Here is a 27,878-nt window from a genome sequence, read left to right on the forward strand (position 1 = left end):
TCAACAATTGCTTGAGAAATGGACAATATTTTAAATAAAAGATAAAAAATGGTGCTTGTTTCTCCTCAGTAGATGCTTTAAATATAAAACTTAGAGATTTTCAAGATACGCACCCCACATGCATGAATTATGTGAAAAAAAAGTTGTTTGCACGAAATGGATCCGTTGGGTGACGTGGAAATCGATATACTAATTGGTATTCCAATAAGAGGTGTTATTTTGATATTCAAAAAAAATGATATTTTTTAATATAAAATAAATAAATGATCGGATGTTTATTTCATTATAAAGAGGAAGGTATGCTGTGAATAGGGGAAAATAACGTCAGGTAAATGACCACCACGACCACGTTTGCAGGACAATATCCCTTTCATGAAATTTTCCATAACCGAATTGCAAAATGGCTACTCTATGTCCTCGATAGCCTCATGAATTCCATCTTTGAGGTCTTGAATCGACCCTGGGCTGTTGGTGTAGCCCTTCTCTTTTACGTGGCCCCAAAGAAAAAAGTCTCAAGGTGTTAAATCACAAGATCTCGGTGGCCAATTGTGATCACCTCTTCAAGAGATAACACGGTCCGGAAACTTTTCCTGTAAAAGATCAATGGTTTCGTTGCTTTGTGGCACGTAGCGCCGTTTAGTTGAAAATAAACGTTGTCCAGATCAATGCCATCCAATTCCGGCCATACATAATCGTTAATCATCTCTCGATAGCGCAATCGTATTCAAAATAACACCTGTTATTAGAAAACCCTTTATATGCGGTGGCCTGTCCTGTCGTTTGGAATTCAAACTATCGTTTTTTCTTTCTTTAACAACTGAAACAATAAGCCGGCGAATAGATGAAGCAACTGGTATAAATGAACATATCGCATCCTAAATACAAAAAGGGCACAACTCAAAATGTACTTCTGCTTAAATATGAACGAGACGTTATCAATAAAACGGTCCGCGGATGACATATGGCAAAAATACATTTTTTGTTTTTTGGTAGGACTGTTATAAGCTTACATGGCAAATTTCAGCGTGATATGTCACATAGTTTGTTTTCTGTGCTACTGTAAACAAGTCAAGCCCGAGTGGGGAAAATTTTGAGTTGTGACCCTTTTGTATTTAGGGTGCGATATATTGGCAACGCGGGAATAGAGCTGCCTTATATTACATTTCTTTATAAAATAGTTAGTTATACCAGTCTAATGAGCTATAGCCATAATCTTGCTTGATAACTTTGTTGTTGCTTTCGCATGCAAGTTTTTCGTTAAGTTAATCGAGCATAGAGATAGAGAGCGGGGAAATGGTGAATAGAAGAGGCCTAATATCTCTGATATATCAGAAATTTTGTTTATATTGTAGTTATGCGTTCACAAAATGATTCGCTTTTCGCTTGAAAAAAGTTGAAAAAATCTTAAAATCGAATATCGCAATTGCAAATCGAATAATCAGGTCAAACTGTGATATTTATTGGGCCTCATAAAAGGCGTTACCTGACTCCATTAGATAATTTTTGATTTTATAAAATTGAAGTTGCAATTAGTGAAAATTGGCTTTAAAGCCAGACGTAGAAGACATTTCAATGAAATTGTCTTCCATGTTTTATGACAAACGATAAATGGAGCACCCCATATATTATTTAATATTTTTTAAATTCAAATTCACAGCGCACTTACATATGTATGTATATCCGTTGCGTCAATATGTGGACTCCTTGCTTTTTTAATGAAGCCAGGTCCTTTTCCACCTGATCTTTCCAACGTGGAGGAGGTCTTCCTCTTCCTCTGCTACCACCAGCTGCTACCGCATCGAAAACTTTCAAAGCCAGAGCGTTTGTATCCATTCGGACGATATAACCCAGTCAACTAAGCCGCTGCATCTTTATTCGCTGCGCTATGTCTCGGTCGTCGTAAAGTTCACTATTCCATTGCCTACGATATTCGCCGCCGCCAAAGTGCAAAGGTCCAAAAATCTTGCGCAGAATCTTTCTCTTAAACACTCCAAGGGATGTCTCATCGCTCTGATCATTATTTCATTTTCCCAACACGATTTGCGCCTAGAAGCATTTTATTAAGTTTTTACTCACTATAACTCTCGGACAACAAAAGGACAAACAAAGGTATTTTTCTTACATTTTTCTTTTGAATAACTGTAACTCAAAGCTGCTCTAAAAATTTGAGTGAAACCATCTATAAACAAAAATCAATGCGCTGTAGGCGGCTGATGCGTAATAGAAATACATTCCATAATGTTTGTTTGTTTTACTCTTATGGGTTTGTAAATAAATTAGCTCCCTGAAAACTTAAAAACATATTTTCTTTAATTTTTATTCGCATACACACATACATGTGTGTAAAATTGTATGAATACATGCAGTTGTGTGAGCTGCGGTTATTAATAACAAATGTAACGACGCTATAAGAGGAGCACTCACACGACAAACGACCGCCAGCTGTATTCGTTTTCGCATGCTGTACCTCTTTTTTCTGTAGACAGATGAGTTTAGTCTTGGCCTTTGAATAACATAAGCACTTCACGATTTAACGGCAAAATAATTTCCTAGTACGCAAACCTCGTCTTGAACAAGATCGAGAGAATAAATACATAAGGTGTGGCCAACTTCAGACCGCTAACCGGCTGACAGCGACTTTTAAGGAATTAGCTGATTTGCTGACTTAACAGCGGTCGGCAAAAACTGAGTTTGTTTTGTTTATAAAGGGGTTTTCAATAACAGGTGTTAGGGGTTAGGTGTTAAACAGGAAAGATGATTAACGACATTTTATGGTCGGAATTGGATGGTATTGATCTGGACAACGTTTATTTTCAAAAAGATGGCGCTACGTGCCACACAAGCAACGAAACCATTGATCTTTTACGGGAAAAGTTTCCGGACCGTGTTAAGTCTCGAAGAGGTGATCACAATTGGCCACCGAGATCTTGTGATTTAACACCTTGTAACTTTTTTCTTTGGGACCACATGAAAGAGAAGGTCTACGCCAACAGCCCAGGGTCGATTGAAGACCTCAAAGATGGAATTCGTGAGACTATCGAGGACATAGGGCAGCCGCTTTGCAATTCGGTTATGGAAAATATCATTAAAAGGATATTGTCCTGTAAGCGTGGTCGTGGTGGTCATTTGCCTGATGTTATTTTCCACTATTAACAGCATACCTTCCTCTTTATAATGAAATTAGCATCCGATCATTTATATTAAAAAATAGCATTTTTCTTATCAAAATATACTTTTCCATTTTTCTGATCAAATATCAAAATAACACCTATTATTGGAAAACCGTTTATACAGAAAAATTACTGTAGCCATGCTACTTCCATGCCGTCTGAACAACGACTGATTGCATGTTTTGTTTTTATTTCATTTGCTTCTCTCTGTCAAATCTCATATGACGTAACAGCCAAATTTACTCACGCAATTTCGCTTGGGATGGCCAAACCTTGTAATCCATCATTCCGTGTAAACGCTAGCTTCTTATGGTAAATACGAGGATCGTTTGAAAAGTCCGTCGAAAAATAAAAAGTACTTAATTTTTTGTGGTAAATCTTTTTGTTTTTCGACATAGTCTCCTTTTAGGCTTGTACACTTCGTCCAACTCTGTTCTAGTTTTTCGATCTAATAGGATTTGTCCAAGTCTGGAAAATAGCCGTTCGTTTCTGCAATTACCCCCTCTTTTAAATACGATTTTTTCCCGCCGGCAGTTTCTTCAAATTGAGGAACAAATAGTAGTCCGAGTGATCTGAGGGAGCTAAGTCTGAAGAATAGAGGGCATGCGAAAGGAGTTGAAACCCTATTCCCATTAATTTTGTGACCTCAACTGCTGAGGAGTGAGCTGGTGCGTTGCCGTGATGGAATAGGAAAATCACTCGACTTCCTCGATTCAAACGAATTCGCTGGCCAAATGAGGAATACATTTTTATTAGCCTGCGGCCGAAATGTTGTGCCGCCGCCTAAATAACTGCGTTCATAATAACTAAATAACTGCATTTTAATATTTAACAGTTGCTCCCTTTCGTCTGCCGTCGTCAATGTGTTTATACTATAATTGCCTAATTAATCTTCTCAGCTTAAAAGTTACTAGTTTTTGTTGTGCTGGAAAAATTTTAAATATCTGATAAAGCGTAGACTCGTCCCGCATTGTCTGCTAAGAGATCTACAGCATTTCGATGTAAGATCATTAGTTATACTCGTCAGAGCTTGCGCAGTAAGACTTTTGTTTGATAATGTGCTCGGTGGCCCATGAGTATCGCCGCCGCGCGAGATGACAAAGCCTCGGACTTTTCTCTAATAAACTCAAGTGATAAGATTACCTTGAAATTTTTTTTGGTAGAAAACCGTTTTAACTAAAATTAAAAAAAAGAAGTTTTTAATGAAAGTAGCGGTCGCCCCTCGTCAGACTATGGAAAATCTCCAAGTATATTTCTGCCATGAAAAAGCGCGTCATAAAAAAAATTAATTTGCCATACGGCAAAAACTGTAGGCTCTTCCATATGTGGAGAAACATCAAAACGCACAAATAGGAGAAGGAACTCGGTCAAATACCTAGTAATATTTATAAGCGCCAGGTGTATAGTAGAGTATTTAAAATAATACGAGTGTGCAATTAAGAAATATATGCCGACGTATTTTTATTAAAAAATGGGATCTTTTGCAGTCAAAAATTGATGATTTCTTTTAAATGTCCTATAATTTTTACATTTACGTACAAATGAAAACCAGGAAAATAAAAGAGATTATATAAACAGTAAATTTAGATTTCATTTATATCTTAAATTGACCTAATTGTCACTTTCCGCTTTCTTCTAACGTAATTCGGATAACTGGTGCTAAATTTTTTACTTAAATGACAACTAACCTCTCACAACTTTCCCTCTCAAACAGAATTGCAGCGGACAGCGGGTAAGGATTTGACGGGTGGTGAACAGCTGATCTATGTAACTCCCGTCGGAAAATTCGGTTGGTTAAACGCAATTGCGACGAAACCAATGCGCAAATCAGCTGATTTGTTTTTTATCCTTCGCCGTGTCCATGTGGTTGTCAGCACAGAATGAAACTAGGCGAATTCATTTTTGCTTTTCTACTTTTTCAATACTTTGCGATGACAATCAAACATACAAAACATTGTTGTTGCTCTAGTGCCACCACCTTATTATGAATACACTTTGGACGAAACGGCTTTTAGTTGACATTTTGTGCTTACAATAAAATTAATTTTGTAGGGAAATCTTTTCGTTTGCTATATTTGTGAAGCAACTCGTTTAAGCTCATTGCCTACACAAAAAACAAAAAAAAAACATTTTATTTCTAATTTACTGATATTTTTCGGTATTTGTTGTGCAAATCTAATAAATATTATTTGCTTGTTATTTGACTGCAGTTGCTTATAAACAAACAAATTTTCATCAAGGGATCAAAAAAGCAACCCAAAGTCTTCAACCCGGCGGGGAAAATAGAAATGAATCTAAATATTTCCCCACCGTAAAAATAAACGACCGCAAGAAAATCGTCTCTGCCGCGATTCTGTGCAATTGCATGCGATTAAATGTGTTCTAATTTTGATCGTCAGCTCGTTACCTGCTATTCGCTGCATTTTTTGCACATAAATCGTGGCTTGTGGGAATGCAACGCGAATGGTGCATCGCTATGCTCTTCTGCGCCAGTCAATATGTTTTTCACGCATGCGGTGCTGAAGTGAGTGATTACATGTTCAGCTTTTTTTCATGCATTTTTACAGATGTTTAGTGTAGAGACCAGTGTGCGGACTATACCACTTTTGGTGTAAATCGATCACTTTGCTAAACAGCATTTCTACCATATCTATCACCATAAACTTATATGTTAATCCACCACATTCTAAAAATTAAAATAATTTCAATAAGTAATACCGGAAATTGGTATGTTTAGTGCTTTTTAAATATTCCTTAAATGTTGCGCATTTATAGTACACAAAATGTATTGTACTTTTAATAAACCAGATATGATAAATTTCAAAATAAATTTATTTAAATTTTAAAATAAAATTACCACATAATTTTGAAATCTACCACAATTTTTAAAGCTTTGCAACCACTAACTAACCTATGAATTTTCTGTGAATTTTTTTTGCTCCAAATACGAACATTTTCGAACGAACGAGCATGATCTGGAGACGTGCTGTCGAATCTTGCAGCTCTCCAAAGTTAAAAATCAATACTAAATAAGAATTCCCGCCAAATCTGATAGCTATATTTTCGCAAAATAATCGGTATGCACTGACAAAGAGAATCCATTTAAAATTCTTCGCTTCATTACAAATTTCTTCCAGTTACATCTATCTGGTATCTACATCCATTTAGAAAGTGAATATGCATATTAAATATTATTATTATTATTAAAATTTTAACTCCCCTTATGTGGAAAATGCAAACTCACTTTACAATAAACAAAAAAAAAAAATCACAGCGAATGTTTTTTTTTGTTTTTGCCATACGAATTGCATACTATGTATATGTAAACATATATGGATATATATTGTACTTGTACATTAAGGTGGAGCGATAGAATGTGGATATTTTTTTTGTATTTTTTTGGTAAGGGCAAGTCAATAAAACGCCGCCTTTAAAAGAGTTACTAAAAACCACAAAAGATGAACTTTTTTATAAAGCTACGGCATCCTACGTTTGCTTCTTCTTAGAAAGAAGCCTAATCAAATTTGGAAAGGCCGTTAGCCTTGGTAACTAGTGCGCTTGTTCTTCTTCTTAATTGGCGCGATAACCGCTTACGCGATTTTGGCCGAGTTTAACAAAGCGCGCTAACCGGCGCCAGTTCGACACACCAAGTGAAGTCAAGTCCTTCTCCACCTGATCTTTCCACCGCAGCTGGTACCGCATCGAATACTTTCAGAGTCGGAGCGTTTGTATCCATTCGGACAACATGACCCAGCTAACGTAGCCGCTGGATCTTTATTCGCTGCGCTATGTTTATGTCGTCGTAAAGCTTATACAGCTCCAAAAATCATCGGATGTTGTCATCGTCCACGCTTCTGCGCCATACGTTAGGACGGGCATGATGAGAGTATTGAAGAGTATTAGTTTTGTTCGTCGAGAGCGGACTTTACTACTCATTTGCCTACTTAATCCAAAGTAGCACTTGTTGTCAAAAGAGGCTCTACGTTGCATTATAAGGCTGACATTTATATCATTGTTAATGCTGGTTCATAGCTAAACGAAGTCTTTTACAACCTCGAAATCAACAGCCACATGGATGCCGATACACGAGTGCGCCGACTGTTTGTTTGATGACAGGAGGTACTTCCCTTTGTTCTCGTTTACCACCAGACCCATTCGCTTTGCTTTTTTATCTAGTTTGCCAAAATCATCGGCATACGCCAACAATTATACGCTCTTATAAAATACTGTGCCTGAGCGAAAAAGTTCTTCGGTTTGTGCGAAGCTCTCCAACATCAGGTTTTAAAAAAGTCACACGAGAACTAGTGCGCTTACATTCGATTAATCTGCAATATAAGGGGCTACATACGTCCAGCAGCGCCAAAAATGCGCTAAAAGAAAATCTGTTTTAGAAGGGATAACAATAGAAATAAATATAAAAAAAATTGTTTGCATTGTTTATTAGTATTTAAACTTTTTAAAAAAAGTTTTAATTTTTCTTTACAAAATTAGTATATAAAAATCACGTGATCCAAAGTACAATGAAAGTAAAAAAAGTTGCTCCACGGTCTGTGTCTTTTCTCCTTGAAATGTTGATGGTTGTAAAAAGTAAAAAAATTCTTGTAAAATGAAGTTGTAGTTATAGTCTGTCGAGCCGGATTTTTGAACTTCAAACAATTTTGCAATTTACGGCTTTTTAAAAAAAAGTATGTGTTTTACGTCATAAATCCCACACTTTAATTATGTTTATAAAAGTTTCTAATAAAAATATCAAAAAACCAGCTTGAACGACTATAGAGAAAACATTTTCGAATATTAAAAAAAAACCGCATAAAAAAATATTAAAAACTGTATGAGTTATCATGCATACCGTGCCGGAAAGAGTAGTTTCGAGAAAAACGAGTTTAAACTTTCAAGTGCATTTCGCTCGAGGTCGCACGCATTTAAAGCAAGAGTTTCATAAACCTTAGCAAATCGACCGAACACATGCTCTCATAATGTTTTATAGATGCCCCCTTTAGGATAACAAAAGAACCAACAGGCTGAAAGGCTCCGAAAGTAACGGCCAGCTGCCTCAGACGAAGGCAGAGCTACCTGTGCGCATCAAAGTCTCGTCGGTCAGTTACATTTTCTTACATAACTTTGTATCTATGGGGAATTTTTACAATCGACTTCCACGAAAATACGCCTAAAACAATAAGGAATAACAATGTGTACAAAAAAGAAATCGGTTGTTTGAAAATTCTGGACGTATGTAACCTCTTAAATTATGTTTTCATAAATATGTAGTAATAATAAATTTGGAAAAGTAAACGAAATTCTACACAGTTATTAGTAAATTTCCCATATAAAAGATTTTACTTTAATGTTTGTACCTCGCTTTTAACTGCAGTAGTAAAGTAAAATACTATTAATTTTAATAGTAATACTATAAATAATAAATAATAAAAATCGATCCGCAATGTAAGCTCGTCACAGAGACTCATTTAATGTCTCCAAATGCGTCAATAACCTTAAAGAGCGTTAAAAGTTACCTTAGAAGGCGATGAAAACGCTTTAAATCAATCTAAACTTAGATTAGATTAGATTAGATTTGTAGGGGGTTGGACAAGGATACCATTGTACTACACCCGGATAGATTTAAGTAGAAAGAATAGAGAGATAGGAATGATAAAATGTGGGTGGTAAGACGGAAAAATTTTTTTGAGGCCACTCTTCCACAAATCTCTTGGATTCATTAATGAATCTGAAGAGATCTGGAAGAGGAAAAGTATGAACTCTATCCATACCCAGTATATCACAACCCAATATTCTAAGTCTGATTCTGGAAAATGCTGGACTGGTACAGAGAAAATGCTCTGCAGTGTCGTCATCTTCAAGATATCGGGCTGTCGACGACCTTTATGGTAGTCATATGCTGATCACAGACATTGTGCCCTTTGATTACCCTCACCAGTACTTTCAGATCCTTTTTGCTGAGACAGGTTGCTATTTTCCTGTTTGGTTTTTTCACAAAGCACTTAGCTACTATAAAACCACACCACACCACATGAAGTCGTCAATATTTGTTTTGCAGAATTGACACCTAGAATGGGGTCAGGGCCTAGTGGCATGCTTGCAGAGCCTTCATTTGCCAATTTATCAGCATACTCGTTCCCTGTAGTACCACAATATCCAGGCACTCAAATAGAACTTTGTTGTGCTTTGCAACACTGTTCAGTTTTGTCTTACATTCACCAACTAACTTCTAAGAGCAGCATGGGTTAGCAAGGGCTTTTAGTGCAGCTTGACGGTGACTACAAATTCCAATACTGCTACTCCGCCACCTTTTCTCAATTAGCCAGTATGCCACGTTCACGTTGCACTCTTATTTATGAGTTAGAAATCCAACTTCTGCAGGTCTGCCAAAAGCAAAAAAAAAGATTCACTCCACCCTAATATCCATATTTCTATGCATACAAATGTTATTAAACGTGTTAAGTAATAAAATAAAAGCAAACGATAAGGTACTAATACCCGCTGGTCATGATTTTTAATTAAACGTTTTGCCTTTCTGCAAACATATTTTTCATCAATTACCACATTTAATAGTAATAATATTCAGTTAAGTAAAATAGTTTAATTTTAGTCGGGGATATCTCGTAGATCTCGTGGGAGTAAATATGTGTATCTTATTATAATGTATGGATGTAAGTATAGAGTAACACTGATATGGATCTTTCCTGCTTTACTCGGCGATTCATTTCGGTAGTGTGGAAAAAGTGCATACTGGGATTTATTTTCAGGGGATCACGATACACCAAAATAATAGAAAATATGTTTTTTTTTCCGCTAGTGGTGGCCTCCTAGTCTATTTCTGCCGAGAAAAGGCTCCTCTTAAAAACCATTTGCCGTTCGGCGGTGGCTTGAAACTGTAGGTCTCTCCATTTAGGGAAAACATTATGACGTACATATATCATGAATAGGAGAAGGAGCTCGGCCAAACAACCAACAAAGGATGTACCTAAGTGCAAATTATACGCATAAGGGGTGGTCAATTTAGATCGATCGGATTTTTAACTGAAATAAAACAACGAAAATACAAAAATGGGCCTCATCGCTGAACACCATAAGTTGGTCTGAGCGGGCGATGAACACTTTTCACAGAGCGTGGATTTTCGTAATACAATTGTAGGATTTGAGAACGTTGTTGAGGCGTAAGTTTTTCCTTACTGAAATGTCAATGAACACAAAAAAAAAATTATGTGTTTAGTTTGACAGTAGTCATGCGTTATCTGTCAACACAAACCTTTAGGAAAAAGTACCTGAATACCCTTTATAATTACTAACATACAAATACTCGTACCAGTAGACTTTGGTGGAACAATCTAGTCGCTTGCAAATCATGTGCGCACAGAATGCGGATAAATACTATCCTCGGTACACTGAGAAGGCCAAAATTTGCTGGTTCCATATGCATTCAAGACAGAAGTCGCCAACAACGATAACTGCAGATTTTGCAATGAACTGGAAGGGAGGGAAATTCTAGAACACCGTCTATGTTCTTGCTCTGCATTAGCTAAAACCCGAATGAAATGCCTAGGAGCTCTACAATATCAGAAGTTAGAATGTCTCTCGGTGTTTGAGTTTCAGGGCTTTCTTAGATTCGCAAAGAACGCTGGCTTATTACAAGAAGCTCTGTCTGTTATCACTAAGGATCAATAGGTCTAATGCGATGTCTCTCAGTCAGCCAGGTCAACGTAACCTAACCAGATTTTTCAACTCCAAAAAGTGTATTTTCAATAACTTTATATTCTGTTTTTGGTCTTAGGCTTTTGTAAATAATCTGTAAGAAACAGGTGTTCATAGACAAAATATACATAGAATTTATCTGGTGAAATCAAAATCCAAATTTGTATTCAATTACTTTTTCAATAAGCTTTTATTATTGTAATTTCAATCGGTCAACTTTTACTTATTTCATAAATTTTTTCTTTTATTTTTAATATTTTTAAGATCATTAGTGCCAAGTGCAAACTTTGAAGTCGATTTTAAAAATTTTGCGTGCTACAGCAATTCGCTAAAATACTTATGTATGTATGTATGTATGTACAGATTTTTTTAATCATGTGTGCAAACCTTTGTCGGACGGTGTTAAAGGTAGATATGTGCACATACGAGGTGTGTTCAAAAAGTATCGCGAATTTTGTGTTTTTTTTTTCAAAAATTATTTATTTATTCATTAATATCTATTTTGTCCCCTTCAAAGTAACCGCCATGAGATATTACGCACTTGTGTCAACGTTTTTTCCAAGCTTCGAAGCACTTCAAAACATCATTCTTATCATGTTCAGCTCCTCTTTCGATGCCGTCTTTATCTCGTCAATCGTAGCGTAGCGTCGTCCTTGCATCGGCCTCTTCAGTTTCGGGAACAAGAAAAAGTCACAGGGGGTCAGATCTGAGGAATACGGTGGCTGTGGCACCATTAGTGTGTTGTTTTTGGCCAAAAAGTCACGCACAAGCAACGATGTGTGAGCAGGGGCGTTATCGTGAGCCAATTTCCCAAGAGCCAATTTTTGTTCTTCCACAAATCCGGGCGTTTCTGGTGGATTGCTTCACGCAAATTGCGCATGACTTGCAGGTAATATTCCTTATTGACCGTTTTACCCCGTGGCAAGAACTCATGATGCACAACGCCCCTGCAATCGACGAAAACGGTAAGCCAAACTTTTGCATTCGACCGAACTTGGCGCGCTTTTTTCGGTCTTGGTTCGTGCGGCAGCTTCCATTGAGATGATTGAGCTTTGGTTTCCACGTCATAACCATAAGCCCACGATTTGTCACCAGGGTGCAAATTTGGGTCGTCGCGGACAGAGCCCAACATCTCATTAGCATTGATTGTGCGATGCTGCTTTTGGTCGAAATTGAGCTGTTGTGGTACGAATTTTGCGGCGACCCGTCTCATGCCCAAATCATTGAAAAAATCGAATCCAATGGCACGAGTCAATCGATATGTCTAGGTCCTCAGCAACTTCTCTAATGGTGATTCGACAATTAGCCAATACCATTTTCTTCAATTCATCAATTTTTCCGTCTGTTGTTGAAGTGCTCGGGCGTCCGGCACGCCTGCACGCTTTTCGTCGTTCACATCTTCTCAGCCTTCTGAGAACATTTTGTTCCACCGATAAACGTTGCTTTCGTCTAAAGAAGCTTCTGCGTATGACACAGTCGACATTCGGAATGCATCCGCGCACTTAATTTCGTTTATCACACAAAATTTGATACAGGTTTTTTGATCCATCTTTTTGAATAGGAAGAGGAAATAGAAGACGAACCGAAACACGTGCAAGCAAAGCAGCTGTCAACAATTAACTGAACATTCAAAGTGGCTGAACTCGTCGGCATGAGTGAGAGACATGAGTAACAACATATCGCCACAAAAAAATCGAAATTCGAATATACGTAACCTGCGAAAATTCAAAATTCGCGATACTTTTTGAACACACCTCGTAGTTATTTGTTTTTGTTTTCAATTTCTGTGTTGGGGCTTCCACACATACATACATATACCCGAATCTACGCACTTGCATGCATATTTACAGAGCACAGCAGATTTGGTTTTAAAATAGCATCATTTTATAAACCATAAATTAGTATTTATAATTGATTCTCAATTATTTGGATTGAATACAGATTGCTTAATCTGTACATACATTCAAATATGCAGGTATGTATGATACTTATGGATGTATACCAATATAGGCATACACTTGTTTCTTGCATATTCCAAAAAGCATATGTACATATAAGTATAAATATTTAGAGGTATTTCTAAGCACAAAATTCATCTCTATTCTTGACATCGCGGAAATAGAAAATATTCTTCAGATGTCTGATATAAATATAAGCAAATATGATATGCCTACGTATAAGAAAAAATCATGTTTATTTATAGATAAATTATTGTAAAGTTTTATTTTAAATCTTTTATTAAAATAATTATGTGAGCAGTAAAGAGTTTCAAAGTTTAGGGGTTTTTTCTTCTTTCAATCAAAAAGTGGCACAATATGGTCGATAGTTTAACAAAATGTCTTCTTTAGAAAAAAATGTGCTGAAAGCGCTTGAAATTTGTTACTAGGGAGTTTTTGAAGTTGCTAATTAAGTTAAAATTTGCCGTAGCCGAATGAAATTTTTTTTCATAAAAAATATCTGCCTTTCGGACTCGGCTTGAAACTGTAAGCCCCTCCATTTGAGGAGCCACGTAAAGACGCACGCCACAAATAGAAGGAGTAGTTGGGCCAAACACCAAACAGAAGTGTCTATTATTTATGTTTTATTTTTTATTTAATTAAATAGCCAACATTTTTTTGTTCCGATGTATCTTAATAACTCATCTTCATCATTGTTGGCTGGACAACCCTGGTCGGGGTTTCGCCTGCTGTAGCATACGCCTCCAACGCCTCGTGTCTGTGCCCTCCATGCTCGAAATCCCAATAAACCTGCGTCTTCTTCTACACCGTCAATCCGTCTAAGCGGCGGGCGGCACCTTCCTAACTGTAAGTGTCATTTACCGAAGAGTATTTGTTGAGGTGGGTAATCCGTGTTAGCCCGCAAAATGTGAGTTGCCCATTTCAATCTGTTGATCATGATTGTGGTTATCACAGATGGATGCGCATATAGTTTTTCGAGTACAGAAACTCTCCTCCCGAAAGTCAGTAGCTTCTGTTTTTCTGCCTCTCTGAGCGTCCACGTTTCAGTATCGTATATATATATTATTTGTTATATATGTTTGTCTGAACTTCTCCTCCTATTTGTGGTGTGTCTTGATGTTGTTCCACAAATGGAGGGACCTACAGTTTTAAGCCGATTCCGAGCGGCAGATATTTTTATGAGGAGGTTTTCATGGCTGCTGAGGGGCGACCGCTATTAGAAAAAAAACGTTTTCTTTATTTTTGTGTTTCACCGAGATTCGAACCTACGTTCTCTCTGCGAATCCGGAATGGTAGTCACGCACCAATCAATTAGGCTACGGCGGCCGCCGACGTAAAACTGTATTTCGACATGGAACTGTACTTGTCTGTACCGTTATTACGGTAGCTCCTTATTTTTATTTCTAGTGTTATTATATTTTGAATGAGTTGAATTACTTTTATTTCAAAACGCTCATTTGGCAAATTTATATAATAACCATATAAATTATATTACTTCAAAATCGTTCGCCATGTTGGGTTTCGTCAGACGGAATACCTCAAAGTTCTCTGATACGGTACGTTTTCCATCAAGAGATGAATGGAGGAAAGGGAAAGTGATTGGTTCCGGGCAGAACTATTAGCAATCAGGAAAGCTTGCAAATCACTAAGACACTTCAAGAAAATTGGTGCAAGACTAGATAGAGGTTTCAGACAGTCAAGTATATAAATATCAAGGCCTTAGACTCCAATTCCAACTAGTTTAACAGTGTAGAGAGGAACAAGAAGAAGAAGTACTTCAAAGTTCTCTCATATGGGTTCCTGGTCATCGGAATATAGAAGTCAATGTGTTAGCAAGAAAAGGCACCAGACATAGCAGTGGCGGTGGCAGTTGATACCCCATAAAACATCCATTGCTTCAAAGTACTATGCTTTGGCCGAAAGAAAGAGGATGCAATAAACTATTTACATGCAACAAGAAAAACATGGACGTCGTACAACATTCAGAGGACTAATTACCTGTTAGGATGCTCTCGTTCAAACATTTCACGTATCACTGCAACCTTTACAGGTTACTGAGAGGTAGGAGATCATCCAGCCAAACTTTACCTTCCTTTCAATCTCATCTGCAGAAGCTGTTAGGAAAAGGGAGTGAAAGAAACTCTTTTTCACCATTCGTGCGAATTCCCAGGTTTAGCCAGTATCAGATTCCGCTCTTTCGTCGAGTCTTTCCTACAGCAAATTAATGAAATCTTTGACATAGAGAAAAAAAACTTGGATCTCTCGAAATGCACCTGAAAAAAAAGACATCACACGAGAACAGTGGTAGAAAAACGGCGCTAGTCGTTAATTAAGATTATTTAAATACAAATACTCAAGCACCTCAACAACCACAACAGCCTCCAAACACTATTGGGCTCATCGTTGTAATGTAATACAACATGATTTTAGTCTTATCGCAGAATATCACATCATCAGAGTAGCTGTCTAACTGAGCTAGCGAAAGATAACTGGCTGTAGAGAGCCAAGGTTTCTTTCGAGCAACTCCTGAAGTGTGATTGTATTGTACTTTTGCAAAACTTGATGGTCTATTTCATACGAAACTTCGACCTCACACTCGTATCTAAGCTCACTAGCCAAATAACTGGTTGAAATCTGCGTCTCTAAGCTCACTAGCAAGATAACTTTTACGAAATGTGCAAGTCTGCGACTACTTCTATCAACAAAATGCATTCGGCGCGGTCAGATATTTCCTGTGGTCTTCCACTTACAGGTTTTTGCCCCAACCTATTTTAATTTTTTGCATTACTTTTTATGTTATAAATAGTTTGTGAGGTTAAATAAAATATTTCTGATACCTTTTAAACACTTTTTTCTATTAATAATCGTATATCACTAACACATTCTTAGTTTCTTTGTAAACAAACCGATGCTTTGCCCTCGCTATGCCAGCTCATCAACTGACTCTGTCAAATTAGCTCAGAGCCGAATAACGATCTGTTAAAGAGTTCACCTTTGAAATATTTTCATCATGGCTTCACCATCGATTAAGAAGCGAATTCATACAAGGTGACTTCGATTTGTTTTTTGTTTACTTCCTGTTGGTTACTTAAATGCTGCTGCTCCTTTACTATTTTCTGGTTTGTTTTCTTACATTCTCATTGAAATTTTGACGTTCAAACTATCAAATTGCAAGAAAATTTGCATGTAAATATTGTTGTTACTCTACTGAAGTCACATTCTATGGATTTGCCTTGGCTCAGAGTATTTGGGCATCGAAAATATTTGCGGCAATTGCAAAAAACTTCCGTTTCACTAGTTTTCCTTTCCGTGCATGTATTACTGTGGGTCGATGATCTCGATGGGCGAATGAATATATGTACATCTCCGTCACCTGAACCTCCGCCCACAAGAATATGTAAGTTAGCGAGAAGTTAACGAATCGATTAGGGTTATATCTCCTCCTAAGTAACGAGATTAACGCCTCCATAAAGGAAGAAGTGCACATGGATCCAACCCAGCTGTTTAGCAGTAGACAGATCAGTATAATCGTAGCCCAAGGATGATAGAATACAAGGTTGTGCCTTCCGAATTCGCTGTGTCGTCAAATTCCATGAATAAAAAAAAAAAAAAGGAAGAGGAAGAGTAGGGGAAAGCAGTACTACCAAATACAAGCAATCATTCACACACATACATATTCTTGCCACGGCCTCATCCGCATGAAAACGTAAAAAAACTGTATTTGGAGGCTTTATATTCATTTGTGCTTTCACAATTTAGCACACGACACTTCGTTTTCATTAGGTTGTTAGTTTACCTCTCACAAATCACAATACCACCAAGCCATTTACTGAATTTGCACAAACATGCAAGTTATTTTCCTTTTGTTTGTTTGTTCGCCTGACGTCAGACTTGTCAAAATCGCGAAAAATAAAATAACTGTTTTTAATGGCGTCACCGTAAATACTCAATTCGCCTTGCATTCGCATTAGAGTTGGTTTTTTTTTTGTTTTTTGTTTCGCCGCATGTCGGATTTCCTGCCAAGATCAACGCCCCAGAATTAAGATATCCGCTTTGCGCAATAAATAAATAAATCGATCAATTTTACCAACGAAATTAGTTAACACCTTGAAAATTGTAAATTTGTCTAAAGTTGAAGATCCAGTGTAGAATGAATTATACATTTAAAAAATTTTGTGTAATATAAACCATTTTTTGGTCTTGTTGAGTAGTGCCTACATTTATCGTAGGGGTTTTCTTTTTTCAATGGCTCAGTTAAACTTTCATTTATTATACATACATACGTACATATGTACATACATACAACAGATTTGAAATTATATCATTTAATCCTCTAATACTATCTATAGTTATTTAATGAAAACATTTACTTTACTTTTAAAGGATTGATCGAGAGAGGGAATATTATGAGGACATTATGTCTAAGATTAATGGGTAAGTTTGGCTTGGCAATTACGTTGTACTCGCATATACGCATACTAATGTATTTTGTGCTATTTTCTGCGTCATTATCGGGCCTACAGTGTGCTACTGCCTGGCGGTGCAACCTACTTCAATCAGTCAAATGGCTATGCCGACGCCGGCCAACACATTTACAATATTGCCATCGAAATGAATGAAAACGGCTCATATATGCCTATTTGGGGAACTTGCTTGGGCTATGAGCTGCTTATCTATTTGACGGCGAACGGTACAGATTTACGCACCGATTGCTCCTCATCTGCGCAAGCATTGCCATTGGAATTCGAGCAGGGCTACAATGAGAGCAGGCTTTTCGGCGAAGCAAATGATGAAGTGCTGTATATTCTGGGCACCTACAATGTTACAGCAAATTTTCACATCTTCTGTTTCACAAAAGAGGTAAGTTTTAGAGAATTAACGAAGGCGTACATGGTGTGTTGTGCGTCAACTGTCTGAATTTGAGGTATTTGTGCATTGATTACCGAAGCAAGTGGATAGTTGCGGTACAGAGTGAATAATGCTAACTATCAGTCAAAAGTTCCTCCTAAAAGTCAAATGCCATTCGGAGGGGGCATAAAACTGTGGGTGCCTCCATTTGTGGAAAAAGATCTTACACCACATATATGCATCAAGTATATAAGCCCATATATAGGTTGACTAAAAAATTGATTGAAAGCTACGTCTAGTAACCAGTAGAGGAATAAAAACTTATGTAATAATTTAATATCTCATTTTGCCTTTTAAACAGTTTTATTACGATTTGTTCATTCACAATTTGTTAACAAGTCATTTGAAGCTGATGTGTTAGTGCAATTTTCTACAATAAAAAACTGAATGTCGTGCAGTGATGGTTGGAAGGTTTATCAGCAATATAAGTCATAAAACAATTGTGAAAGTGTTAGGTAATCTGGTTCTTCATTTTGAACTAAGCATCGATGGGTTTTAGAGTTTAAACGTCGTCGTACAAGCGTTGTCGTCATCCAAAAAGTAGCAACATGCAGGGCAAGTGGATGGAATTTTTTGTTGGAAGAACCAAACTTGACAAAGCTATAACTTGCTGATACAATAGGCATCTCGCATGAAAGAGTACTCCATATTTTACATGAAAATTGCATATAGGAAAGCTGTACGGAAATTTAGTACCGCATTCGTTATCAATTTAAAAAAAGACCTCTCAGAAAATTATTATAGAAATATACACAAATAGAGGATGTTCTTTGGAATAAGCGATAAATCGAATAAAAAACGTAATTTTATATAAATATTCACATTAATTTATTTTTTGTTTTCTTATTTTTTAACCAACCTGTATGTACACTAAACTGGGACGTGAAAATAAGTGTACAAATATGCTCCTCGAATATTCCCCAAGTTAAAAAAATGGTGCTATAAGTTTTCGTGGTACACAACTAGCTTAAAAAAAGAAGAATACTCTACGTAACAATTTTACAAAAAGTTCATAAAAACTAATAACCATAATTTTTGTAAAGGGTGTTTTTTTTAGAGGTTAGGTTTTCAAGTTGGCACTAATTTTTTCTTAGATGGTCTTTTTGACAGCTGTCACTTAATTTATGCTCAGTTTGGTTTGCTATTTCATAATGAATAGACTTACACCTGAACAACGTTTGCAAATCGTGCAAATTTATTACGAAAATAATGGTTCGGTTCGCGCGACGCATCACAAGAAAATTTTGTTCAGCGATGAAGCTCACTTTTGGTTGAATGGGTATGTCAATAAGCAAAATTGTCGCTTATTGCTGAGACGCCGTTACATCCTCAATAAGTCACTGTTTGGTGTGCTCTATGGGCAGAGGGAATCATTGGTCCATATTTCTTTAAAAATGAAACCGGCCATAACGTTACAGTCAATGGAGAGCGCTATAGAGCCATGATTAAAGACTTTTTCGTGCCTGAATTGGACGATGTTGATGTGGACGACCTTTGGTTCCAACAAGACGGCGCTACGTGCCATACAGCCAACGCAACAATCGATTTATTGAAGGAAACTTTTGGTGAGCGCATTATCTCGCGCCGTGGACCTGTGGCGTGGCCTCCAAGATCGTACGATATAACACCGCTGGACTATTTCTTGTGGGGCTATGTGAAGTCGCTTGTCTACGCAGATAAGGCCGAGACGATTGACGTCTTGGAAGAGAATATTCGGCGCGTTATTGCTGACATACGGCCCCAATTGCTGCAAAAAGTGGTCGAAAATTGGGCCTCTCGGCTGGAATTTATTCGAGCCAGCCGCGGCGGCCACTTGCCCGAAATCATTTTTAAAACATAATGGCAAACCCTTATCTTTATAATAAATTCTTGGCCATAACATTAAATTATATACGTTTTATTTCATCTTGAAAACCTAACCTCTAAAAAAAAACACCCTTTATTATTAGTTGCGCAATTAAGTTTTCGCTGTTTGCCAATAGATGCCGCAGTGTGTCCTAGTCGATTTTAACATAACCTAAACGTCATGAACCAAGCTTAGACATATGGCAAACTAACTGCTTCGACACATTAGTGATTTTTTTTTGGTATCATACACTTTTGGTGTTGTGAAAATGTCTGACTTTGTGCCGAATAACCGTCATTTGCGCGAAGTGTTGATTTTCCTCTTTCATTCGAAAAAAACGGGGGCTGAAATGCATCGAGAGCTACAAAACGTTTATTGAGATGCTGCTTTAAGTTAAACAACGTTTAGATTAGTTCCGTTGCTTCAAAGACGACGTTGATTGTTGACGACCGTCCGCGTGAAGGAAGGCCAAAAACCTTCGAAGACGCTGAATTGGAGGCATTGCTCAATGAAGATCCGTGTCAAACGCAAGGAGAGCTTGCTTCAGTATTAGGAGTTACCCGCCAATCCATTTCCAATCGATTGCATGCTTTGGAAATGATTCAGAAACAGGGGACTTGGGTTCCTTATGAGTTAAAACCAAGGGCTGTTGAACGCCGTTTTATCGCCTGTGAACAACTGCTCCAGCGGCAAAAAAAGGAAGGGGTTTCTTCATTGCATCGTGGCAGGTGATGAAAAATGGATTCATTACAGCAATCCAAAGAAAATAAAGTTATGGGGGCTGCCCGGTCATGCTTCTACGTCGTCGCCTCGGCCGAATATTCACGCTGCGAAGGTTATGCTATGTATTTGGTGGGACCAAGCTGGTTTTATTTATTATGAACTGTTAAAACCAAGCGAACCCATCACTGGGGATCGGTATCGACTTCAATTGATGCGATTGAGCCGAGCACTGCGCGAGAAGCGGCCGCTATACGCGGAGAGGTATGAAAAAGTGATTCTACAGCATGACAACGCTCGGCCTCACGTTGCCAAACCCGTTAAAACCTACCTGGAAACACTGAAATGGGAAATCCTACCCCACCCGCCATATTCTCCAGATATTGCGCCGTCCGATTATCTCCTGTTCCGATCCATGGCACATGGTCTAGCTGACCAGTAGTTCCATTCATATGAAGACATCAAAAAATGGCTTGATCCGTGAATAGCCTCAAAAGATGAACAGTTTTACCGCGACGGTATACGAGACCTACCAGAAAGATGAGAAAAAGTAGTAACCAGCGATGGGCAATACTTTCAATGAATCACTTGTAACCCTGTTTTTAGAATAAAGGTGCATTTTCATCAAAAAACAGCGAGAACTTAGTTACGCATCTAATAAAAAAAAATCAATTATCTAAATAAGTTTCTTTATCGTAATTAAATTCTTCGTGTTGAGAGTTTTAACATTAAGTCATGTCCGAAAACGTTTTGGCACTTCATAAAATCCAACAGGATATGCGCGAGTGCGCCAACTGCTGCTCGTCTGGATTATAAAGTAGCAAATTCCCCTCCTGAGGTGGCCAATTTATTTGCCCAGTTCTTTCAATCAAACTTTATCCACGACAAAGATCACTCCTATTTATTATATTTCCCAATCTGCTCTGGTAATTTGGCAATTTAGATCTCTCTACTGGGGACATCTTAGATGGAATTTTAATTTTGAAGCCCTCATCCTAGACTGATGTGGACGGCCTACGGCAAACCCACTAAAAATAATTTTTAATAAATCACTTGCAGACGGAATATTCATTGATGGTTGGAAAGTGACAACAGTTACTCCAATCTTTAGAAGTGGCAATAAGAAAAATCTGTTCACAACTTCCCCACTATTCGAAATTATTTTTAAAGAAAAATTGTACTTCGTTACGAAATGTCTAATTTCTTCCAACCGGTATGGTTTTGCAACAAGTAGGTCCACTGTTGCCAACATGACCGTTAGCAGTGAATATTGTATTGCTTTCTCCAAGGCCTTTGACGCTGTGTCACATAGAATTCTCTTGTGTAAACTGAGACCTCTTGGCTTTCACCCGGCCTTCCTCTTATGGTTAAATTCTTATCTAAGTGAAAGGAATTGTCTTGTTCCAATTGAGGGTGAATCTTCTACCCCTTTTAATGGCACTTCTGAGGTACCTTAAGGTAGTATTCTGGGATCCCAAATATTCGTCCTATTTGTAAATGACATAATCAGATACTTTTCATTTGGCAGACACCTATTATATGTAAACAACTTAAAATGTTTTGCCTCAATAAGAAACCCAGAGGATGTGCTTAGGCTCCAGGTTACCCTTAGTTAACTCGTTTCTTGGTGTACTATACATATTCATGTACATACAAGTGAAGTCCAAAATAAACTATACTGACGTCATAAAAATGTTCTTAATAGTGCTATCTCTTTAATGAATTAGTGCGTTGGAAGTTACATCCCTAGCTGACATCCAGTGAAAGTTTGGTAGCATTCGGTTCAGTAGAAGTGAAGTTATTACGTCTAAATTGTCAGTATGTTCGTGTTATCGGTACCAAAATTAGTTTCGAACAAAGAGCTAATATCAAATTTTGTTTTAAACTCGTTAAAACGTTTACGAAAACATTTGAATTGATTAAAAAGTTGATGGCGATGATTGTCTATCTCGTGCCAGAGTTCAGGAGTGGTTTACACGTTTCAGAGATGGTTGTGAGGACATAAATGACAATGAACATACGGGCCGCCCGAAATCAGTAATCACCGAAAACTCCACCGAAGTTGTTTATAAATTTATCAAAAATGAACCGAAATCATCATTGAAATTCATGGAATTGGAGCTGAACATCTCCAACCCTCGATTTATCGCATTTTATCTGATTATTTGGGCTTACGAAGGGTCTCCACGCTTCATTCCGCACCAGTTAACTGAGAACAAAAAATTGCTCCGAATTCAACATTCGAAAGACCTCATTAGGAGGATGCGCGGCAGACGTGATTAGCGAGGAAATCATTGAAAAGTCCTCGACATGATTCTCGCTGATCGACTAACGAAAGTGCGCGAAGTAACAGACGCCATAGGTGGTGTGTCGACCGGAACGGCAATTAATATTTTACATGATAGATTGGCAATGAAAAAATTGTCGGCTTGATGGGTGCTACAATTGCTCACAAGCAACAACAAGCGGATTCGATTTAAAAGAGATCCGAAGGAATTTTTGCGTCTAAGATTCATCATTACACACCAAAAACAAAGCAACAATCATAGCAATGGATTTCTTCCTGTGAATCTGCTCCAAAGAAAGAAGGCAGTCCCATCGATCGGAAAGGTCATGGCGACGATTTTTGGGGATATGCGCGACGTCATCCTCATGGATTTTTTAGAAAAAGGCAGAACGAGTACTGGTCAATACTACAGTGAGTTATTGGACCGCTTGCACAAAAAGCGGAAAAAAGTTGACACTGCTGCATTTGGCGAAAAAAAGGTACTGTTGCACCACGATAACGCACCAGCCCATTCAACCGCATCCCCGTATTCACCCGATCTGGCTCCCTACGAATTTTTCTTGTTCCCTAACATGAAGAAATGGCGGGGAAAATTTTAGTTCAAATGAGGTAGTCATCGCCGAGACAGAGGCGTATTTTGGAGAGTTCGAAAAGTTCTATTTTTTGCAGGGGTTAAAAATATGGCCGGAGCGTTGGGAGAAGTGCATCTTTCTATGTTGAAAAATAAAATAAAATAAATTTGAAAAAAATGAAAGGCCCTCGTATATGTATGGTATTATATATAAAATTTGCTTTTTGAATCGGCTATAAAAAAACTAATCAATATTTCTTCAAACTTTTTTTTTTTATTTTGAAGATTGAACATTGTCATTTATGAATGAAAAATAATATCGTTCAAATGACTGCCACGACTGGCTTTACAGTAGGCCATTCGATCAACCCAATTTTTAAGCACATTTTCAATTGTTTGGGCTCCAATTTCATGAATGGCAACTTCGATTTCGTGTTTTAAAGCATCAATCGTCTCTGGATGGTTCGCATAGCATTTGTTCTTAACGGCTCCCCTCAAAAAATAGTCCAACGGGCTTAAATCACAGCTCCGAGGCGGCCAATTGATATCGGAATTTCGGCTGATTATTCGGTTTTCAAAAACGGTAGCCAAAAGTTCGAGTGTAACTTTGGCAGTGTGACAAGTTGCACCGCCCTGTTGAAACCAAATGTCGTCCATGTCATCCTCTTCAATTTTTGGAAACAACTCGTTGAGCATGTCACGGTATCGCTCGCCATTTACTGTAACCGCGGCTCCTCGCTCATTTTCGAAAAAAATGGCCCGATGATGCCGCCAGAAACCGAACCAAACAGTGACTCGTTGTGGATGCATTTGCTTCTCTACAGTAACGTGTGGATTTTCTGAGCCCCAAATCTGACAATTTTGCTACGTAGCCACCGATGTGCTAAGCTTCATCAGAAAAGAAGAAGAAGACTCACCACTTCGGAAATAGGTTTTCAATATTTTCCTATTTTGTTCAAGCGTATAGTGTCCCATTTCGTAAATGCCAAACCTTTAAGTAAATTATGAACACATTTGACATCTCATTTGTGTTACCATTCTCAAAAAAATAGGTGGTTCAAAAAGCAAACGCTCTATGGCCCACCCTGTATTATCTATTTTTATGTACGACGAATTTCTGTACACAGATAAATTGAAATCAGCTAGCCAGTGCTCACCACTCACTTTTTGTATAGAGGTTTTGCACTTTTGCTCGTTTAGATTTTAACATTTTCAGTAAAGAACACTTAATCTTATAAATACTCGTATAAATATATGCCTTCTGCCACTTCTGTTTCAGACGTTCCCTTTTTCAGCTTTCGTAAAGTGCTTTATAAATGGTGAAAAAGTAATATCACCACTTCAGTGATTGTTTCTCTACTGAGTAGCATCATATTTTGCTGCCTATTTTTAGGCGCAACTAGCTATTGCAAATTTTCTACAGAATAATGTAATTTCTATATAATGTAATTCCAAATCATTGCGCATCTATATTTCCGCATGTACGTACCTATATTTCATATTATTTATGTATTTTTAGACGTTTGCCCTTTATGGTCTTAACAACTCCTGGGACGTGCTGAGCATCAACCACGACCGTTATGGCGCCGAATTCATATCGACCGTCGAACATGTCAAGTATGTGCACAAGTACACTTTCTGTTTATTAGGTTACAAAACATTTTTAAAATTAAGCCCCCTATCAGCACAATTTATTTATAAAATATTTTGGTTTATTTTAGATATCCATTTTATGGCGTACAATTTCACCCAGAAAAGATACTTTACGAATTTGTACCTAATCGTAATATTACCCACACCTCGCAAGCTGTTATCGCTTCACAATATTTTGCAGACTTTTTCGTGAATGAAGTGCGTAAGAATTGGCACCATTTCGTCAATGACACTGAGGAGATGGAGGCACTCATCTACAATTATCAACCGGTGTATACGGGTGCTAAGGGCTCAGCGTTCGTACAGCAATATTTGTTTGAGTCGGGCGAGGGCTACAGCGTAGCTGCTCAGGCTGGCGCTACAAAGTTGCAATGTTTGTTGGCACTAATTACGTTATGTGTGGCAGAGGTGTGGAGGCGCATATGACGTCAAGACAATTATCGAATTTTCTGGCTATTCGGTCACTCAGTAACGTTCACATAACGGGCGTATTGCCAACAGTTTTCGCCAAACACCTGCTGAGAAAATAAATCTAAATAAGAACAGATGAACATTAAAGTAAAGAGACGCTAGTGGAATTAAAATGAAGTTATGAGATAATTTCATTTCCATTTAATTTTTAATTATTTTTTATTACGTGGACTTAGGTAGTGGAAAGCAGAACTGAAATAAAATAATTTGTATGGAACGAAGCCCTTCGCAGCCAGTTTACTCAATGAAAAGTTACTTTAAAAATATTTACACCTAATTTATAATAAATCAATAAGTACATAAAGCAATTTTTAAATAATTTTCTTAATGAAAATAATGAAAATAATCTAGAAATAATGGCGCAATAATAACTTTGTTTAAATACTCAAATATGCATGTCAAATAAATAGCTGTGAATTAAACGTTCAGTAAGAAAGCAAAATTATCAGTATGGAAATATTTCAAAGCGAAAAATCCTGTGTTTAAAAAAAGTATTAAAATTATTTTTTTGTTTCGTAAGTGTAAAAGAAAATTTAGAAACAGTAAACTTAACTAAATAATAACTGGTTGGTTCAAACTTTTTATTCTGGCGTGACAAGTATTGTGGTAAGTGAGAACTAAACAACTGATAAAAGGCGTTTTTTCCGCACGTTTAATTATTTGCCTGTGTTTTTGTATGTACGCAAGCTAGTAAGTTCAATTTTCAAAGTTAATGTGTATTTCGCATAAAATCTGTGGAATGCATTTTTCATATTTCTGATTACCCGAAAATTAGCACAACTTACGAAAAATTTGAATTGAATTGAATCCTTTTCCGCATATGAGCCCATATATGGCATTGCGGTTTTGATTCAATTTTATTTCCGAATTAAGTATTATAACATAATTCAAACTATTTTAATCCCACAAATAAACATTTAGCATTAATAAAACGCAAAATAAAAAAAAAACCCATGGCAATGATTTAATGACATTTCGAAATAACCTCACTTTTGTGTAAGTGGGTGAAAAAGTAGAATGGAAGTGTGAGTGATTCATTTTCAAAAAACCATTAAACCATCGCTGCCTGAAGACTTGTTGATGATTAAAATTCTCTCTCTTTTATAATTTTTCCATCTATAGGTTTTTTCTTGGCACATCTTCCATCCAAAACACGATGTGTTTTTCCGTTTTCTCCAAAATAGGATTTCTACTATAAGAAGATGTTTTAGAACTAAGTTCCGATACAGAAATTATTGATTGTCGAATGGAATTCTCATTTTTTCTAGTTGCTCTTACAGTTGCTTCGCTTAAACCAAAAGCTTTGCCAACATATGTGGGACCCTCGTCTCTCTTCAGACAATCTAAGATTTTTATTTCTGTTCCTAACGAAATTACTTGTCTCTTCGGAATATTTTGTTGTTGCTTAGGCACTTTATTGATAAGGGTACTGTAAAAACGATGTAAAATAATATAATTTTGCTTATAGAATTTTTCTAAATCGAAAATTTAACACAATGGCCCCTATTATGAGTTGCATTCGATCTTCGATATTTGTTGGTTGTCGAAGATCGAAAATCGAATGTCAATTTGGTATTATGAGCGGTGCAACGCTGTCGAAATTTTCGTTGTATACCGAATTTAGAGTCGAATGCAATTTTGCTTTCGATTGTGTAGCGTATTGTGGGAAAACTTGTTAAAATGTAAGTTATTTGCGATTATTTATTGTTTAATAGTAACCAAATAATAAATATATACTAATTTTGTTAATATTATGCAGGTCGAAAGTCGTGAGTACGAAACAGCAATTAGAAAGGCTAGTTGCATTCATGGAAGAGAATCCACAATTCGCAAAAGGGATTTCCACCAAAGTACAAGCAGGAAAAAAATGGGAGGAATTTACAACGGAGCTGAATTGCTTGGGACCACCAGTTAGAACGGCAGCAAAATGGATTAAGGTTAATAATGTTTTTTTTTTTTGTGATGTTTATAGAAATACATTTTTACTTTCCCTTTGCAGGTATGGGCTGAAATACGTAGAGGAACTGAAATACATTTTTTTTCGAATGGCGAATAATTGAATAAAGAAAATTTATAACAAAAATAAAACAGAAACTGTGGCGTAAAGGTTTCTATTTAATACTTTTTAGATTTTTCTTTAATATTCTAAGAATTTCATTTCTTATGTTTTCTGCTTCTCCGTTATTTTACTCCACTTCAATATCTTCAGCATCATCGGATAACTGTAAGGAAATTTCTGAAATATTAAGTACGTCAACACATTTTGAAAATTCTAAACTTACTCAGTGGATGCCATTTCTAGGGGGTTGGATGCGCCCCTCAACTGTTTTCTACTTCTAGCTAGTTCCACTAATCTTTCATCGTCCGATGAATCGTCGCACCACAATTCCGTTGTACTCATTTTCACAAGTCACAACACATCTATGGGCATAAACCGACCGACGGGTTGTTTACTTCTATATACCGGGGATTACGGTAATCCCCCAATTGTATTTTGTTGCTGTATAGATAAGTTTTAATAAGGCACTGTGAAATTAGAATTTAAAAACTTGTTTAGGGATTCGTGCTAGAACAAAAAATTCGC

At 37.1% G+C, this 27,878-nt stretch overlaps 2 protein-coding genes across 2 annotated transcripts in view; both read left to right on the top strand.

Moving 5' to 3' along the window:
* Positions 1 to 25,614, top strand: part of LOC129240869 (gamma-glutamyl hydrolase A) — a 51,690-nt gene extending 26,076 nt beyond the window's left edge. Inside the window, exons 3-6 of the mRNA XM_054876908.1 lie at positions 17,222 to 17,272; positions 17,362 to 17,698; positions 24,690 to 24,787; positions 24,892 to 25,614. Of these exons, the coding sequence (XP_054732883.1) occupies positions 17,222 to 17,272; positions 17,362 to 17,698; positions 24,690 to 24,787; positions 24,892 to 25,249 (844 nt within the window). The 3' untranslated portion in view covers positions 25,250 to 25,614. The remainder of the gene's footprint in view (positions 1 to 17,221; positions 17,273 to 17,361; positions 17,699 to 24,689; positions 24,788 to 24,891) is intronic.
* Positions 25,615 to 25,917: 303 nt separating this feature from the next.
* The window catches only part of LOC129240870 (gamma-glutamyl hydrolase-like), a 35,256-nt gene continuing 33,295 nt past the window's right edge, over positions 25,918 to 27,878 (top strand). Inside the window, exon 1 of the mRNA XM_054876912.1 lies at positions 25,918 to 25,984. The gene's annotated coding sequence lies outside the window, so the exon portion shown is untranslated. The remainder of the gene's footprint in view (positions 25,985 to 27,878) is intronic.

Source organism: Anastrepha obliqua, chromosome 3 (assembly GCF_027943255.1).
Source record: "Anastrepha obliqua isolate idAnaObli1 chromosome 3, idAnaObli1_1.0, whole genome shotgun sequence".
In the NCBI taxonomy this organism is placed as follows: Eukaryota; Metazoa; Arthropoda; class Insecta; order Diptera; family Tephritidae; genus Anastrepha; species Anastrepha obliqua.